Source organism: Fusarium redolens (assembly GCF_020744475.1).
Source record: "Fusarium redolens strain MPI-CAGE-AT-0023 chromosome Unknown BKA55scaffold_6, whole genome shotgun sequence".
NCBI classification, from domain to species: Eukaryota; Fungi; Ascomycota; class Sordariomycetes; order Hypocreales; family Nectriaceae; genus Fusarium; species Fusarium redolens.
The window spans coordinates 2,544,998-2,562,025 of NW_025763669.1; the positions used below are offsets into that span (position 1 = coordinate 2,544,998).

The window sequence follows — 17,028 nt, forward strand, 5'->3', positions numbered from 1 at the left end:
GACGAATACCAGCTATCATTCTCAACCTTTGCCGAAAACTCTGCTAGCTAGTAAACCGGCTTCTTAAGGGTACTATAGTCTGTTTTCCTCACCACTGCCATAGATTCATACTCTTCAAGTCCAACTTCGCTACCATGTTTCGTCTCAGCAACCACAAACTGACAGCTTTCATGTCCGGTGTTGAAACAAGGCTCAAATACCTCCCAGTCAGCCATAGGCCCCAGCCACAGAATGACTTCGACTTTCAGGCCCTGCTCAGCGATGACGTTTATATATTGCGAGATTAAAGCAGGTTGGCGTGGATAGACGAACATCAGAGCTGTCACATCCGAATCCCGCAGCCTCGATACGACATCCCAACTACCACGAACAGTGTGTATGGCTTGTTCTGGAAGATAGCTGTTGACATGGTCTTTCATACCTACCTGCTGAACTTCAACTCCTTCCATATTAACCACAGCATGATCAGAGCTACCACGTTGGCGTTGTGAGTTTACATAAGCGAGGAAGAGGGCTTCCAGTAGTCCGGATCCGCTTCCGATCGAAAGCACAGTTGGCGTTTCTCCTGAAAGCGTGGTGTTGGGGATTGTGTTGATTAGGTTGCAGAATAATTTGGACGAAAGGCTCAGACAACAATCAGGAGAGCGGATAGCTGCTCCTTGCAAGTCGAGCTCGGGAAGGTCCATATTTTGATGATGGGATTCAAATGAACGAATCAAGTAGAATAACAGTAATAATAAAGTCCGCTTAGATGCAGGTTAGAACATTAACCTCAATTTTGGGATGAGGTGAAGTCTGCTCATAACGCTAGATTTCTTCTGTGGGTTTGTCGAAGTGGCGTCCCGCCGTTAGATGGTGGGTGTAACACCACAGTCAATAATTGACCTCGCAAGTGAACATATTTTCATTCAAACTTAGTTCCTTCACCCCGGGATTGTATTTTCCTGGGATCAATCGACTATGGATGGAAATGCAACAAAAAACATGCATCTCGCACAAACCAACTACGAAGAGGTCGAATCAGACTGTCAGAATGTACCGCCTACCAAGTTCAACACCTGCTTTCATACCGTCGAAGAAATTCCAGTACACGGGAGCACTAATCATCTTTCACGCCCGTCAGAAGCACCTTACTCCTTCGAGCGATGGCTACCCCTGGTTTTGAAAACACGAAAACTCGATCCAAAGGCTGCACAAATTGTCAAACTCACACGAGCAGAGGCCAAGCTCGTCGTAGCAGCCTCAGGCACCTCGATCATCACTGGTGAACACAACCGAGCATATCAGGAAGACATACAGGAAGAAATCATCCCGCATCTATCGTCTCTTGAGTTCCCCGCCGAAGGTCTCTTCATGCGTTTGGATCGTTGCTCACCTAAAGATGGTTGCCAAGCTGTACCGGGTAGGCTCTCATCACTCCCCAAACGATATAGTCATTCGCTTGATCACATCGCAGCGAGCACGGAATGAAATATCAAAGAGTCTTGAAGAGGGAAATCCAACTGTCGACTTGACTTTCCTTCCATTCAATAAACGTATGGGGAGCGAAAAGGAATACCGAGTCTACTGTGCACCAGAGACGGTAGCCATCTCCGCAGTAAGTCAATACTGCTGGCATAAACCTTGGCGCTTTGATCGTGAAGAGCTCGAAAATCAGACAAGAGTAGTGGATCAAATATGGGAGGGAATCCAGAAGATTCACAAATCAATCCTACATGATCTGGATCCGAATGACCGGTTGGATCAGCTGCTTTCAAAGCAAGGGCTGCCGTTCGATGTGTTTTACGACGAGACAGACGAGACATCGCAACTAGTCGAGTTGAACGTTTTCGGTGCGAGGAGCGGATGCGGATCGTGCTTATTCCATTGGATCAATGACTGGGACCAACTCTACGGCCATTGTGAAAGGGTCGAGTTTCGAGTCACACGAGGGAACAAAAAACACACAGGTGTCGATGTTGTTACAGGTTTGTCTGCTTAGTGTCTGCCACAGTCATAGGCGTGCTAGTCCTCTGACACTATTTTTCCGTTCCTGATGATCTTGTGACTAGCCACGAGCTTGGATGGCTGGACGAAACCGTTTGGCCCTCAAGATCTCATGCTTGTCCCGCCAGCCCGCGTTTAAGCAACGGGCGCAGCCGGCAAGTGTGCATATAGCCCCACTAGGCATTAGGCTAAGAGATCTCTTTAGAAGTGTTTCCCTGGTTTAGGGGGTCACAGAAAAATCCAGACTATTCTGTTGAATAATAAAACACGCAATCTTCGCTGAGAACTGTTCATATGGAAGCTTGGCATGGAAGAGAAAGTTCGATGTACTTACCTCTCTAAATTGTTTCAAAAGTGTGGCCACGTACCTCTATCAAGCTTTAGTCAGTCGTTGGAATAATACATATTTGCCTGTAATCGAGTCTTCGGGCAATCAAGCTTTTAAGCTACTCCCGTCTTTCTGTAGCTTGAGATACAGCCAATACGAGGCCGTCTTGATAGCTGATCGAAGCCCCACACTAGCTGCCCGGGGTGCATGCATGCTCAGCGTCATCCTTATTTTCACGACTATAATACTCCGTAAGCTGCATTGCTTTCCATATACTCGATTCCAACCCAACAATACCTGCCCCTGGGCTTTCTACTTTATACACCAAAAATACAACAATCAATGACCGTAAGGGCTTATCCATCTCAAACCGCCGACTTTTAGAACGGGCCCTGTGGAGATCAGACTGCCGATACTGCCACGATTGCCACTGTTCTTATGGAGCTCTAAGATCTAGGAGAATGAAGCGCGCCTCACCATCATCTCGCCACTCCAGACACGAGTACTACCAAAACAACCAACCATGAGCTCCGCCATAGGTTCCTCTAACCTGGCGTGGCCGCCTAAACAGCGACCTTCTCAGCGAACGGTACGAAATCACTCGCTCTATAATTTCCTGCGTGTATGATGGCGAGAATGGGCAGATATCTGATACATCGGGCAGAAATTGAAGAACGGAACCTTTATCATTCCCAGGACTGGCGAACGATCGAGGTCGGAATTCTCGTTAAGCACATCTACCAACGCAGTAGTTGCAGACGATAACCACAAGAAACCGAAATACCAATCGTTCGAGGCTGCTGAATCTATTGGTGACCGCATCCATATCATCGCACATAATGTCAAAACCGCATTCATCTTGACATGGCTATGGCTACATACTGAAGAAGGCCATGGAGTTCTCAAGTGTACACTTGCCTACGTACTTGGTAGTATGGGTACTTTTTTCCCACCCTTGACAGCCTTTCTTGGCAACAGAGATGGAAAGCATGTCTCTGCTACCATTACTGTCTACTTCCACCCAGCACGAACTGTTGGCTCTATGCTTGAGGCGACCGTTATAGCAGTCGTTGCTGTGTTTTACGCGGAAGTCATATCGTTGCTATCGATGGGAATTGCAATTGCCATGAGATCCCAACTCGGTTTGACTGCCGCTGCTCATGTACTGATCCTCATCATCTGCATCGGAGGAGGACTGGGCTTTGTGGGTTGGGTCAAGCAAAGACTCAACAGCCCCCTCGTTAACGTCGGCTCAACCTTGGCATCGATCGCAATCATCTCCGTAATCACCAAAGAGGAGGGCGTACAGGGAGGCTACTTTGACGACGACAAGATCGTCCAGGTCTTGAAACTGCTTCTTATTGGTATCACTTGCACTCTTACAGTTAATGTATTAGTCTGGAGAATCTCGGCGAGGCGTGTGCTTCGCAGGTCCATCATGACCGCCACCAGCTCTCTAGGCGACAAATTATCGTCCATCACAAAAGGGTTCCTCAGTGGAACTGAAGATGAATTCTGGACAAGCGAGTATGGCCGAGTCTCTGCTCGGTACAACAGCGCATATACAACGATGAACTCAACACTCCGAGAAGCCAAGTTTGAGTACTTCTTCCTGGGCCGAGAAACATTTTATCCGCTTGATAAACGTCTGTCAAGATCGGTTGAGGCACTCTCCCAAGCCATAGGAGGACTGCGAAGTGCGCTCGAAAACCAGTTCACTCTACTCAGAGAGGTTCCCAACCTGGAAGATACTTTCCCTTCACCGAAGCCTACAGGCATGGCATCCACCTTGAATCGAGCCATTTCTGCATATATTGATGGTGGAGGGCAAACATTGTCTGATATTGATGAATCTGGAGAGAGTGAGGAAGAACGGCTGGCGGCGAGAAACAAGTCGGATACCGCTCTGGACGTAGCCCCCGCTTTCCAAGAGCCTTCTGACATCTTTGCCCTCTTCATAAACATGCTCGGTCCGTCAATCAAGTCGCTGGCTCATACATTGTCAGAAATCCTGCGTGAGCCTGCCTTTGGTCAGGACCCAAACAAAGATATCACGGTGAACGAACAATTGAGGGAGAGCCTTCGTGATGCTCTCAATCTTTACAACAACGCAAGATCAGAGTCGTTGCAGGAGCTTTACCGTACCATCCAGATCGGACGTGCTCGATCTGAGAAGATTCAAGCTGATATCGAAGAAGTTGCTGCAGCCTGTGGACACTTCTCTTTCAGTTTACAGGCTGTCGCTGAAGAGACTGATGCATATTTGGATGTGCTAGAGGACATCAAGTACACGACTGAGACGGCGCCGCGTTCCTGGAATTGGCTCAAATTCTGGAGGTACTTCAGCCGGACTGGACCTTTAGACAAAGATAGGGTTGAAGATCCGGAACGTGAGAGCTTGATACAGAAACCACCTGTGCCGAGACTGCGAAAATCTCAAATGCCCAAAGGTATTCCAGATACAATGGTCGCACGGCGAGATACCTTCAACTGGGATGCTGCTCCACAGTCTAGCAGAGTCAAAAGAAGAGTCGCTCAGAAAATGCTCCAGATTTCCCGATTCATCGTACGGGAGGACATTCTTTTTGGTATCAAAGTTGGTATTGGTGCTCTTCTCTGGGCCATGCTTGCTTTCATACCAAGCACAAGACCTATTTACCAGACATGGAGAGGTGAATGGGGTCTCCTTTCCTTCATGATCGTGGCGGCTATGACAACTGGCTCAGCGAATACTACTGGAACTGCCAGATTCAAAGGTACCCTCATTGGCGCAGCCTTTGCCGTGGTGTGCTGGACTGTCAGCCAAGGAAATGGCATTGCACTGGTGTTTCTGGGCGGCCTTGTAGCTTTGTTCAACTTCTATGTGATTTTGGTCATCAAGAAAGCTCCACTGGGTAGAATTGCTTTGCTGGCATACAACGTGAGCACCCTTTATGCCTACAGCATCTCGCAAGATGTCGACGATGACGATGATGACGAGGGAGGATCCAACCCTCTGATCTTCGACATTGCCTGGCATCGAGTTGTTGCGGTCACTCTAGGCATCGTATGGGGTATTGTTGTTTGCCGGGTCCTCTGGCCGATTTCTGGTCGAAAGAAGTTCCGTGAAGGACTTTCTGTCCTGTATCTTCAAATGGGTCTCATATGGAAGCGTGGCCCTCTTACTGTGTCGCTTAATAAGGATAGCACACATAACAACACGCTTGACTACATGCGCGAGGGCGAACAGGCGGCTCTTCAGCGATATGGTAGGCACCCGCTGCCGCATCTCTCATATTTACGCTAACTCTGTGACAGCCTTCAAACTTGCAAGCCTGCGAACGGCTGCGAAGTCCGAGTTTGAGCTTCGAGGTCCATTCCCAGACGCAGCTTATGGGCGCATCATGCGCTCCACCAAAAACATGCTTAATGGTTTCTATGCCATGCGTCTCATCACATCAAAGCGGAATCAATTAACAGAAGGCGAGCGGGCATTGTTAGAGTACACAAGCACAGAGAGAGCTCTTCTTTGCCAGCGCATATGTCACGTCTTTCAAGTTATCGCTTCGTGCCTTATGCTAGAGTACCCTTTGACGGACGCCATCCCTACAGTTGAGAACAACAAAGACCGACTCTTGGGGAAAATCTACCAATTCCGCAAGGAGCACATGAATACGGATCTTTTGGGTGACGAGTCCCCTCTGGTTGTTCAAGAGAGTGACTATGCGCTGCTGTACGCATACACACTCGTGACGCTACAAGTGGCAGCTGAATTAAACAAGGTGAGGGCCGAGATTGAAGCCCTGTATGGAGTCTTGCACGAGGAAGCTCTGCTGCTGCAGTAGAGGAGGAAGGCTTGTTTAACAGGTGGAAAATGGTATTTTGCATACTTAGTCATCCATGATACCAAACTTCAGTGTTCATCGCGTGGTGAATTGGCGTGCTTTCTGTGTTCTGTGTATTCTTTCTCGTGTGTGGGTAAATAAAAGCCAGCATTTTATGATTGAGTTTAGATATTGCTGAGTGCTCGTGATGATCGAAAGCTAGCTATTTTCGTACGGCTTGTCTATCGTACCTATCATTACCCTGTATGTCCCTTAATCCTCTGACGCCAGTAGCCATCGATAGCAGCAAACTAAATAATATGTATATTTGGGCGTACATTCTAAACTGTACATTCCCTTAACCTGCCTAGGCGACCAACATCATACTCGACCCATCGAGCGATTCCCTTGCGTCCTGGTACGAGCACACTGCCTGGGTTCATTACATGGCACCCCTCGTATGTGATGCAAAACGGTGGGGCTGTTGTGTCAAGCAAAACCATGGCTGTAGGAAGTGGGTATAAATGCAATGCTGAGGAGTAGTCCCAGTGGACGGGGCGAATAGCCTGGCGGAATGGTGCGAGGTAGCCTTGATCAAGAATAGTCTTGACAAGTTTCTGGGCAGCATGAACGTCGTGAGGAATGAGAGGTGTGGCGGGCGAGCCGCTAGCGGTAGCGGTAGGTTCATCATGATGAGCAGCATCGATGTCCATCGGCTGAACATCTTCAGGAGGGTCAGCACTTGAATCCGGTGCCTCTTCTCCACTGGCATCCTTGGCCTTCGGTTTTAAACGGACAGAGGCTCGGCGCAAACGAGCAGATACATCATCTCTGAAGATGACAAATTCATGGTTGGGGCCGAATAAACTGATTCGGCTTGGGTTCGAGGTCCATACAGCAGCACCATTTGACTTCCCTCCCGCTTCCGCATTGGCTGTCGCAAAGGCTCGACGTATTCTCGACGTGAACATGTCTGGTACTTGCTTTCGCGGCAAAGGAACAGAGGCGCCAGCTGTAAAGGACGAGACCCATCCGTCATTGTCTCCGGGGACAAAGACGAAGGTAGACGACTGGAGCAGAGTCGGAAAGTCTCCCAGGGTTGAAGCCAGGGCATCAAAGTATTCCTTATATTCGATACTTCCGCCACTGCCTCCGCGTGCCAAAACAGCGTATTGAGTGAAGTTACCCATCAGCACGAATGTTAGAGGCGTTGAACCCTCAGGCTCCGAGGCATATCCTGAGAGGATCTTGCGCAAGGCTTGAAGAGTTCGTGGTTGATCGAGGTTCAGCTCGCCAATAATAACGACGCGCCCTCGAGATGGCGCAGTATCTTCTTCTGCTCTACTGTGGAGAAGCCGCTTTTCGAGCCTGCGCATCTTGGTACCCACGGCACGCTCGCTGCCCACGCCCAGGAAATCGATCCAGCCAAAGCCTCCTCCTATGGTCTGCTCCTGGCCACCGTCGGGTCCGCTAATGCCCAGAGTCGCTTGACGACGTTCACATGGGGGCTGGCCTATAAAGAAGCCTTGGAAACGACCACCTAATGTACCTCCAACGCCGCTGCTGCCACTTAGACCCTTGCCTACAGATTCGTCTTCTTCTTCGTAGACACCGTCAATCAGCACGATCATACCAGGACAAAACCATGCTGAATCATCCGGGATAGCTACCGCTTGGGATAGATCCAAAGCAATAGTACCAGTCAAGTCGCTGATGGCAAGATCGCCGGTAGGAAGGACAACCAGGAGCCCTAGCAACATATGGCTGCTGCCATGACGACCAAGGAGGTTCGCGATTGGCGTGAGTTTAAGCGAATGCTGGTTGGAAAGCGAACGGTTCAGGCTTTGTTTTCGAGAGGAGGAGACTGCTGAGGACTGGAAGGTTTCGTTGCGGAGAAGACGTTGATGGATTACATTGTAGCGATTGCGAAAAACCGTTGTTTTGTGTGATGCCGGTGGCAGCAATGAAGGCTTTGAGGCATCCCTAGAAAATGTTAGTCGTAAATTAAGTTGACCCATCAAATAGACTGACTTTTCAAAGTGCTTTTTGCCAACGTTGTATATGAATCTGGGTTGGTCATATGCATCTATAATCTTAAGCCATGCTCGAGGATCGTTTGTCTCGCTTTCTTCTTGCTCCTCATCCACACCAAGTCCCGACATGCCGAAGCTTGTGTTGCTATCCTCCCTTCTGATTTCTGCCGGCCGTAGTCCCAACCGTGTGTTCAAGGTCTCGTTATCTTTGAGATCAAGCATACTGTCCCCGCGTGGTAGTCCTCTTGTTGGGCCAGTGATTCTGCCGCCGCTCATATTACCCTCGAGGGTCTTGAGAATTTCCTGGAGCTCTTTACTGGAGCCGTCGACAATGACACCTCCATTGCGGTTTTTCCAGCTTCGCGCAACCTCTTCAAGAACCCGCTCGGCCAAACCTTCTTCACGCCATCCTGAACCACAATGCCTTCCAATGAAGGAAGCCAGTTCTTGAAGAGCAGACGATGTCAGTGTTAAAGAATGTTTTTTTGTAAATGTACGGAAAGCGAGCGGCCGAAGTGTCGGAGGAGGGAGGATGATCGGTAATATAGCAGCCTTGGGAGCATTGACGGCAAATGGTTTCAGTGGATGGATGGGAGTACCGAAAGCGGGAGATGAAGATGGTATCGCAGTAGACGGAGGGACCGCCCCTCGTTGTTTTCGGAATATAGGAGCTGGTGTTTTATCCATGATCTGGAGCACTAGCTTGGCATGACAGAGTAAAACTATCAACCTTTTGTATATTGAATTGACGTTGTTTGTTGACTGAATTTCACATACGGTGCTCTGGTTGATTCGCCTACCTTGTAGGTCATCCTTCAAGGGTTCGCGCCGACCGCGTAGACGCGTTTAATTGATTTCGTTTGATACATATGTCCTATACAAGCATATATCGTGTTTGTACGAGGTGCCTACGAATGACCTCATCCATGATCAAGGTCGAGTCAACACAATGATAGCCTTCATTTATCCTTGCATTGGACTACAGAAACAGTAGTAAAGTGATCTAAATTCCGACCAACAACAGAATGATAGGGTCGACATTTCGAAACGTTGCTCGCCAGAGGGCTGTGCCTTTCAGAGCCATATCAAGTCTTTCTAGCAACCCCAAAATTGTTTGTATTCAATACCCAAGCCAGTACCACTTCATAAACTTGCTGACCATATTGAAGAAAGTTGTGAAGAATCCTAAATCTCCTTTTACAAACTACTTAAGCTACCTCGAGAAGGAACCGCCTAACGAGCGCCTAGCGATTGGAACTACTAGCGAGCTCCCTCCCACTCCTCAGTCCTTCACTGAGAACAAAGATTTCGTCAAGATTCTCAACGAGGTAATATCCGAGTATGGTCACGAAGATGAGGACCTTATCAATCAAGCCCGCGCATTTGCCAGTCCGGGAGGTTTCAATCTCGGCTCAGGCGGAGCCTTTTTCTCACAGAAACGACCTAATAGAGGAGGATCTCGCAAGCAGGGAGCTGGAGGGGGAGCTGGAGGTGACGGTGCAGGAGGCGCCAGCGCTCAAGGAGGAGCCGGTGGCGGTAGAAGAGGTGGATATGTGCACCTAAGTGACCGAAGGAATCCTCCCGACTTTGGACGAATTGCGTGGCCTGAGGACATCTTGGGAAGTGTTGAGGTGGACGATGCCGGTACCATCATTGGCAAAGTACAGCCAAGTGGAACGTACCGTATTCTGACGAACGAGGGAATGTAAGTCTAGAGATATGAACACAGTCATGTCGAGTTGCTAACAATTTGTCAAGCCTGGGGCTCAGCCCATTCTTGCAAACAAAGTTGGTGGAGAGACTAAAGCAAGAGGAAGTCAAACAAAAGTAAGTAAGTTGGTGGAAGGGATAACATGCATGGCCATGTCGAATAAGTAAAAAGGGAATCGATTGAGGGAGCCGATCATGCTCAAAAGTTCTGGAACTGGAAGAAAACCACTTGTATATCACGACTGTAGAGATGAGTGTAACAATACTGTATGACATTTTTACCATTGTTAGAGCTATTCTGAGACCAGAACCATGCTTGCATGTCAAGTTTTCATGCTTGACTGTTTAATAACTAGAGAGGGGCAATAAATAAGCGTGATATTGACATTGTAATTTGATATCAGATCTTTTTGGCTCACAGAAACACACTTCGATCTGATTCTTCGTGAGCCTATATCAGGAGAGTTTTTGAGGACCGATTTGTTGGGAATTCAACGTCATCAGCATAGGAAGTGTTGGTTGGTGTAGGACAGTAAAGACTATTTAGCTTACGAGGCTATGGGCTGATTGACACGACTACCAGCAAGACACCAATGATTTTGTTATGTGACGGGGCAGACAACAGGAATGGAAGCAACAAATGAGGAAGAAAATAGGTTCTCTAATATAACATACGAGGAAAAGCCAAGGTGAGTATCTGATACGTTCAAGTACGATAACTTGAGACCTTTCTCTGCGATAAATTCCTCCGTCGACCATTGACATATCCATATTGCGAAATACTGGTAATCATCTTCATTATAAAGTGATGGTGACAGAGTTATTAGCCCATGCCATGTCTGGTTCCACTGACCTGACCCCTCCACAACAGTGACAACTATCTACCCCAGGCCAGTTGAGCTCTGCAACTTCGACACCACTAAGGAATACACAACATTATGATACGCTATTAGAATAACCGGCAACCCACCTCTTCCATTTCGCCGCTTCGTTTCCATCCATTCTTCTCTTTTACATCAAACCACCCCGCGCTCCCTTCATTAATACAACCATCCCTGTGATACCTGTACGACCGTCGCACCCAGTTCCTGACAACCGAACCAAAAGCTCTGCAGCTCCGAAAACCCCGCCGACCGATCACTTTTCGACCTGACCCGCCTTGACCTTGGGTCAAGGCATCACATCGCCATGGCTCCCCGAGGTTTCGAGGATGAGGAGCTCACCATTTCCCTATCCTCCTCCCACGTTCGTCGCCCTCAACAGCAGCAACAACAACAGTCACAGCAGCAGCAGCACGCGTCCAGTGATGCTCCTCCACCTGGTTCCCGCCCCGCCGATGCGCCGCTCAAGGAAAGGATCAAGACGGAACAGCGCATCGGCGCCTACAAGGTCCTTCGAACTTTAGGCGAGGGCTCTTTTGGCAAGGTTAAGCTTGCTATTCACAATGGAACCGGCCAGCAAGTTGCCCTCAAAATTATCGCCAGAAAGAAGCTTATCAGCCGCGATATGGCTGGGCGCGTTGAGCGTGAGATCGAATACTTACAACTGCTACGCCATCCTCATATTATTAAACTGTACGTTGCGCACTCAAGCCTGACTGAATACCTTGGGATCGTTTCAACTGACATCACTCTTCTAGTTTCACCGTTATCAAGACACCCAATGAAATCATCATGGTCCTCGAATATGCTGGCGGCGAGCTCTTCGACTACATTGTTCAACATGGCCGGATGAAGGAACCTGAAGCTCGCCGTTTCTTTCAGCAGATGCTTTGTGCCGTCGAATATTGCCATCGACACAAGATTGTTCACCGTGACTTAAAGCCCGAGAACTTGCTACTCGACGAAAACCTCAACGTCAAAATCGCCGATTTCGGCCTGAGTAATATTATGACGGACGGTAACTTTCTCAAGACAAGCTGTGGCAGTCCCAACTATGCTGCTCCTGAAGTCATTGGTGGCAAGTTATATGCTGGTCCCGAAGTCGATGTGTGGAGCTGCGGTGTTATTCTTTATGTTCTTTTGGTTGGCCGACTTCCCTTCGACGATGAACACATTCCCAGTCTGTTTGCCAAGATTGCAAAGGGCACATACAGCATACCGCAATGGATGCCTACGGGTGCTGCAAACCTGATCAAGAAGATGCTGGTGGTGAACCCTGTACATCGTGCTACAATTGAGGATATCCGAGCCGATCCCTGGTTCACCACCGATCTGCCTGCTTATCTCCAACTTCCCGTCGAAGAGTTCTTCAACACTGGTGTGGATCCAAACAAGGCCATTAAGAAGAACGACATCGCGCCGAATGCTTCAGAGAAGGTTCAAGAGAGATTGCATAATGAGGTTACTGAAAAGATCAGTAAAACCATGGGTTATGGTAAGAGTGATGTAGAGGAGGCCCTGCAGGCTGCCGAGCCGTCGGCAATCAAGGACGCCTACATGATTGTAAGGGAAAACAAGATGATGCAAGTGAACCGTGAGTTTCTCTCTCTTTTTCTTGCTAATTTCTTGGTGTATTGAAACTGATTTAGATAATCCTGAAGCCCTGCTAGCAGAGCCCGAGGGATCAAGCCCCATGTTAAGCATGTCTTCTGCCCGCTCAACGACTTCTCAGGCTACCACCACCCCTCGCCCGTACGTGAGCAAGGTTGGTATCTTGCCTTCAAGTTTACCAGCGTACCACAAGGACTATATGGAGCGGGAGAAGGCTGGTAGCGTCGAAAATTCACCACCCAAAGTACTTATCAACGATGAACCTCCTAGCAACAGGACAGATGCGGAAAAGGAAGAAACAGCGCGCCGTTTACGACCCCACTCGAGAAGTCAGTTGCGCATGGACGAAGCTAATACAAGGCCCCAAGGCATGACTCCTATCAACCCCCCTAAAAAGAATAAGCCAGTGCGCTGGCAGTTCGGCATACGATCACGTAACTCGCCATGGGAAGCCCTTCTGTGCATCCACAAGGCACTTCATAAATTGGGCGCCACATATATCCCCGATGAAGACTACGAATCAAGGACTGCAGAGGAACGAGCTGAAGCTTCAGGCGAAGGTAGCTTTGCGGATTCTCATGATAATAATCGGGGCTCGAGTTCAAGCATCGATCCTAAGAAACGTTACAATCTTCCCGCAGATCCTTGGCATATCAATGTGCGCTGGGATACTTCTGGTTGGTTCTCAAATCGGTTGTACTTGAATTATTAGAACTGACATCTTGTAGCTATAAAGAAGAAGGCGGCCAGCGTTCCTAGCACCCCCAGCTCGCCCGGTACGCCAGAGGGCCACTATCACCCCAAAGAGCCTTTCGTTGCGCTACATATGGACATACAAATTTACGAAATGGAACATGGCGTGTACTTGGTCGACTTCAAGTGCTCTGGATACGAGACAGCCCATGGCCGACTGCTCGAGGAAAAAGACGTTACCAGCCCCTTCCCCTTCCTGGACATGGCCGCCAAGTTGATCATGCAACTTGCTGAGGCTGATTAAGAAACATCGTTTCCAAATGGGCACCGATACTCCAAACTAACACCAGTGGACACGAAATATTTTTTGACTGCGAGCATATTAGCCCTGCTTCTTACCCTGCCAGGCGACCCTAAGAATACATACATTCAAATTTGTTCCATGAAAGAGCAAGTGGTTTACTGCTGGGGTTCCAGAGGATTTGCAGCCATTACTGTACCAAACGAAAGGAATCTGAGGGAAATGTTGCTGGTGTAATACTCTGGACGTTGGACGCCATAGAACCAAGGGGATCTGTCTCATTGTTCCATTTTCCAATCTTTCATTTCATTTTTATAACGGGCGCCTTACTGTTTAACTTTGATACTTGGGCTATATAGACACATTATGCTGCTACGATTTTGGACGAATCCTTTGCCTTCCCCCTTTAATTTCATTTTTTCTTCTTCCTTTTCATTTTCATAGTTACGACTGGGTGATTGGTCAGGCGCAGGATATCTATCCTGCACAGAAGGATATATTGAAGTCGAGTCAAACAACTTTTTTCTTTCAAACATGCATTCGAGCAATCATATATAATGGTGTGCACATAGTCGCTCATTAAGGCGCTTTGCAGAGCATTATCAAGATCCCAACTGCTTCTGACAATGTTTTCTTGCTTAATGCACTAGTGGTATATAGCAAGACAAATGTTTGCCGTATGCAAAGTAATATGACAAGGCTAAAAATCAGAAACCCGCAGTATGATATCAAAATGCCCAAAAAACAAAGAACTTGCCGCTCTTTTTTTGCTCTCCCACAATCTTCAGTCATTGCTCCACCCATGCTGACCTTAATTCATTTATGTAATCTGATGTTATCCACCTCCCCCTCTCCAGCGGCGATTTATTTGAACTGGTCCTCAGTCACGCCGGCGCCCATAGCAGCCGTAGAGCTGATACCACCTGTAACCATCTTCTGCAATTCATCGACGTAGGTTGCGCCACTCCACTTCTGGTGCTTAACAACATCGACTTTCTGCTCCATTTCAGGCTCCTGGACGAGCTCGCCGTAAGCGCGCATACCAACGGTGCTGTATGCCTTGGCAAACTGGTCGCTTATAAGCGCTGTTGTGTGTAGGCCTGCAAGCGTGATGAACTGCCAGCAGTAGCCAAGCTTAGCCAGGCGACGAATGTAGGTCTCCTGCTCGTCACGAGGCATGGCAGTTTTCCAGTTGAAGGATGGAGAGAGGTTATAGGCGAGCCTAGTCATACCAATGTCAATTTAAAATTCTTAGATTTGGTAGGTTGGTAGAGACTTACTTCTTCTCGGGCCAGACAGCGTGGACACCTTCGGCAAACTCCTGAGCCTGAGCATAGTCGGGTAGCTTAGACTCCATCCAAATGGCATCGCAATAAGGAGCATATGCGATGGCTCGGTTCACAGCGCAGTCGCAGCCACCCTTGAGGCGGAAGTAACCCTCGCGTGTACGGGGGGCGTCCCAGTCGAAAAAGACATCATGGCCAAGTACCTGGCGAGCAATGGCCCTCGCCTCAAGGTTACTCTTGCCTTTTGCTTTGGTAAGATAGTCTCGCTTGACACCAGCCTTGTCGGAGAAAGAGCCTGCATCAATGGCAGCGGCAACGGCGTCGTCGAAGCGGCTGAGGTTAGCCTTGGCAAGCCACTCATCTTCAATGCGCTGCAGCTCAACGCCACTCTTACCGGCACCCTCAGCGGCGATCATGAGATCGTTGAGGGGCTTAAGAGTAGGATTTGTAGAGCCGAGGATGAAAGCATGGTCGCGGGGGTCGATATTGGTGGAGAGTAGAGTTGCGGCCTCGGCGTCGGTGCGCGCAATGGCGAGGAGATCGGAGCCTTCACATGTCAGCCATGTTCTTAAAGTTTTGCTCCCACCACCATGTGATAATTGGAGAAATCTGGGGAAGTCAAAACTTACCCATGATGTCAGCCTGCGCACGAATAGCAACGAGGCGGTTAATGTGTTCCTGAATAGGGACAAGAACCTTGCCTGCCATGTGGCCACACTTCTTTGTGCCGGGGGCTTGGTCCTCAATGTGAATACCAGCGGCACCCTTCTCAATAAAGAGCTTGGTGAGCTTCATGACAGCGGTAAGACCACCATGACCAGTATCAGCGTCAGCAACAATGGGACGAAGATAGTCAATGTTCAGAAGATTGGCGCGCTGCGCCTTAGGAACGCTGAGACGCTCTTGGCGCTGCTTGCGGTCATGGAAGAGCTGGGCCATGAAGAGATGGCCGACCTTGTTGGGAACAGTGGTCTAAGTCTGTGTTAGACGATGCTCATATAGCCATTCATAATATCCTCCAAACTCACGTAGGGATAGTCAGCCAGGTCGGGACCAGGCTCGTCAGAAGCAGAGGCTGTCGATGACGATTGCCAACCAGAAACATAGACGGTATCGAGGTACTTGGCCATCTGGGTGACCATTGTAGGTTCTAAGCAGCCATAGGTGTAGCTGGCATCTCGGGTCTGCGTGGGACTGCGTCAGTATTTCGCTTTATGAGGAAGCATAATGCCTTCTCTATAAAAGAAACTCACCTCGAAACGGTGCTCAAGGATCTTCCACAACTTCTTCGCCTGAGCATTACTAGCATAATCGACAGGTAGGTATCCACGTTTGGAGACAATCTGCTCGGCAGTAAAAGGACGCTTAGTGTGTCGCCATCTTGAGTCGGACCACCAGGCCTTGACAGCCTCAACCTCCTTCTGGAAGAGCTCGTCTTCGATATCAGGGTTGACAGAAGGGTTTGCCATGTTTTGCGACGCCATTGTGACTGATGTGTGAGAGGTGTGAAACCTTTTCAAGCAGAGGGTTAAACAATGTAACTGCGTGTAAGAGAGCCCAAAGATATATCTAGATGGCACAACACCAAGTGGGGTGAGGTTCGAAAGATAGAACAATGGTGGGTGATTTGAGGAATTTGGAAGAAGGAGGGAGGAGGGCAGACCATATAATAAGTATTGTTTCGACCGGGAATTATAGATACTCTTGAGTCACTCTTGGTATCCCGTTCTCCGATAATCCAAAGACCCGTTCCCCATGGATGGATGGGATATGCCCCATTGCCTCGCTGTCTCTCCGCACCCGGCGCAAGCGTTTCTGGACTTTTTGGTGGAGATGGTTCTGCACACCGGTGTTCATCTAGCAATTTGGAGTCAAGCAATTGGTAGCCGATGATGAAGGATGAACGAAGCTAGGGGAGTGAGAGTTACTCGTTAGTGAGGGGACCCAATGGCGGACCCGCTGTTGATGAGGCGTTAGAGAGAAAGAACTTCGCTTCGTTCTTCCGTTTTCTGAGTCACGAGAGTTATTCGAGGTATCCTTTTATCAAACAGAGGCTTTTCCTTGCTTGAATATTTCACGGTTCCCAGAGAAACACTGCATCATTTCCAATTGACTAAGTAAAATATAGTGTCATTACTTGAGAAACACTTATCGAGAATCAGGCTGAGCTACGAAATCGAGACCAAATTGAACCTCTGCAATGCATTTCTACTCTAGCTCGGCTTTCCACCGAGCACAAGCCAGGCGCGCTTCTATCCTTTCACCTCGGCCATAGTATTATCGTGGATGCTTGTGTCAGATCAGCCTCTCCTATCTCCCGTCACGAGCCGCAATCGAGCCCAGCAGAAGCGAGAGTCTACTAGGTCAGAGGGTACGTACCCCCGGACAGTCACCGA

The 17,028-nt window shown here is 48.7% G+C and overlaps 7 protein-coding genes across 7 annotated transcripts; 4 read left to right on the top strand and 3 right to left on the bottom strand.

The window, feature by feature from the left end:
• Positions 1-47: 47 nt before the first annotated feature.
• BKA55DRAFT_538276 (uncharacterized protein) lies at positions 48-686 on the bottom strand (the record flags this gene model as incomplete). The annotated part of the gene is made up of 1 exon (XM_046190017.1): positions 48-686. One exon carries the CDS (start codon positions 684-686, stop codon positions 48-50), a length of 639 nt encoding a protein of 212 aa, XP_046051479.1.
• A 298-nt stretch (positions 687-984) lies between these two features.
• On the top strand, positions 985-2,125 carry BKA55DRAFT_538277 (uncharacterized protein; the record flags this gene model as incomplete). Its single annotated transcript, XM_046190018.1, has 3 exons — positions 985-1,402; positions 1,434-1,967; positions 2,052-2,125. 3 exons carry the CDS (start codon positions 985-987, stop codon positions 2,123-2,125), a joined length of 1,026 nt encoding a protein of 341 aa, XP_046051480.1.
• Positions 2,126-2,571: 446 nt separating this feature from the next.
• Positions 2,572-6,288, top strand: BKA55DRAFT_565481 (Fusaric acid resistance protein-like-domain-containing protein). The gene is made up of 3 exons (XM_046192537.1): positions 2,572-2,903; positions 2,979-5,562; positions 5,612-6,288. Exons 1-3 carry the CDS (start codon positions 2,838-2,840, stop codon positions 6,136-6,138), a joined length of 3,177 nt encoding a protein of 1,058 aa, XP_046051481.1. The 5' UTR covers positions 2,572-2,837; the 3' UTR covers positions 6,139-6,288.
• Positions 6,289-6,298: 10 nt separating this feature from the next.
• Positions 6,299-8,957, bottom strand: BKA55DRAFT_335895 (DNA polymerase alpha/epsilon subunit B-domain-containing protein). Its single transcript, XM_046185733.1, has 2 exons — positions 8,149-8,957; positions 6,299-8,100 (listed from the first exon to the last, which is right to left on the bottom strand). Exons 1-2 carry the CDS (start codon positions 8,835-8,837, stop codon positions 6,459-6,461), a joined length of 2,331 nt encoding a protein of 776 aa, XP_046051482.1. The 5' UTR covers positions 8,838-8,957; the 3' UTR covers positions 6,299-6,458.
• A 117-nt stretch (positions 8,958-9,074) lies between these two features.
• BKA55DRAFT_565484 (uncharacterized protein) lies at positions 9,075-10,135 on the top strand. Its single transcript, XM_046192538.1, has 3 exons — positions 9,075-9,262; positions 9,320-9,855; positions 9,909-10,135. The coding sequence occupies exons 1-3, from the start codon at positions 9,176-9,178 to the stop codon at positions 9,979-9,981; spliced, it is 696 nt and encodes a 231-aa protein (XP_046051483.1). The 5' UTR covers positions 9,075-9,175; the 3' UTR covers positions 9,982-10,135.
• Positions 10,136-10,703: 568 nt separating this feature from the next.
• Positions 10,704-13,511, top strand: BKA55DRAFT_335935 (kinase-like domain-containing protein). The gene is made up of 4 exons (XM_046185734.1): positions 10,704-11,434; positions 11,500-12,335; positions 12,391-13,029; positions 13,081-13,511. Exons 1-4 carry the CDS (start codon positions 11,049-11,051, stop codon positions 13,347-13,349), a joined length of 2,130 nt encoding a protein of 709 aa, XP_046051484.1. The 5' UTR covers positions 10,704-11,048; the 3' UTR covers positions 13,350-13,511.
• Positions 13,512-14,210: 699 nt separating this feature from the next.
• BKA55DRAFT_508956 (isocitrate lyase) lies at positions 14,211-16,116 on the bottom strand (the record flags this gene model as incomplete). The annotated part of the gene is made up of 5 exons (XM_046187486.1): positions 14,211-14,568; positions 14,627-15,179; positions 15,262-15,604; positions 15,661-15,816; positions 15,886-16,116. 5 exons carry the CDS (start codon positions 16,114-16,116, stop codon positions 14,211-14,213), a joined length of 1,641 nt encoding a protein of 546 aa, XP_046051485.1.
• Positions 16,117-17,028: the final 912 nt, after the last annotated feature.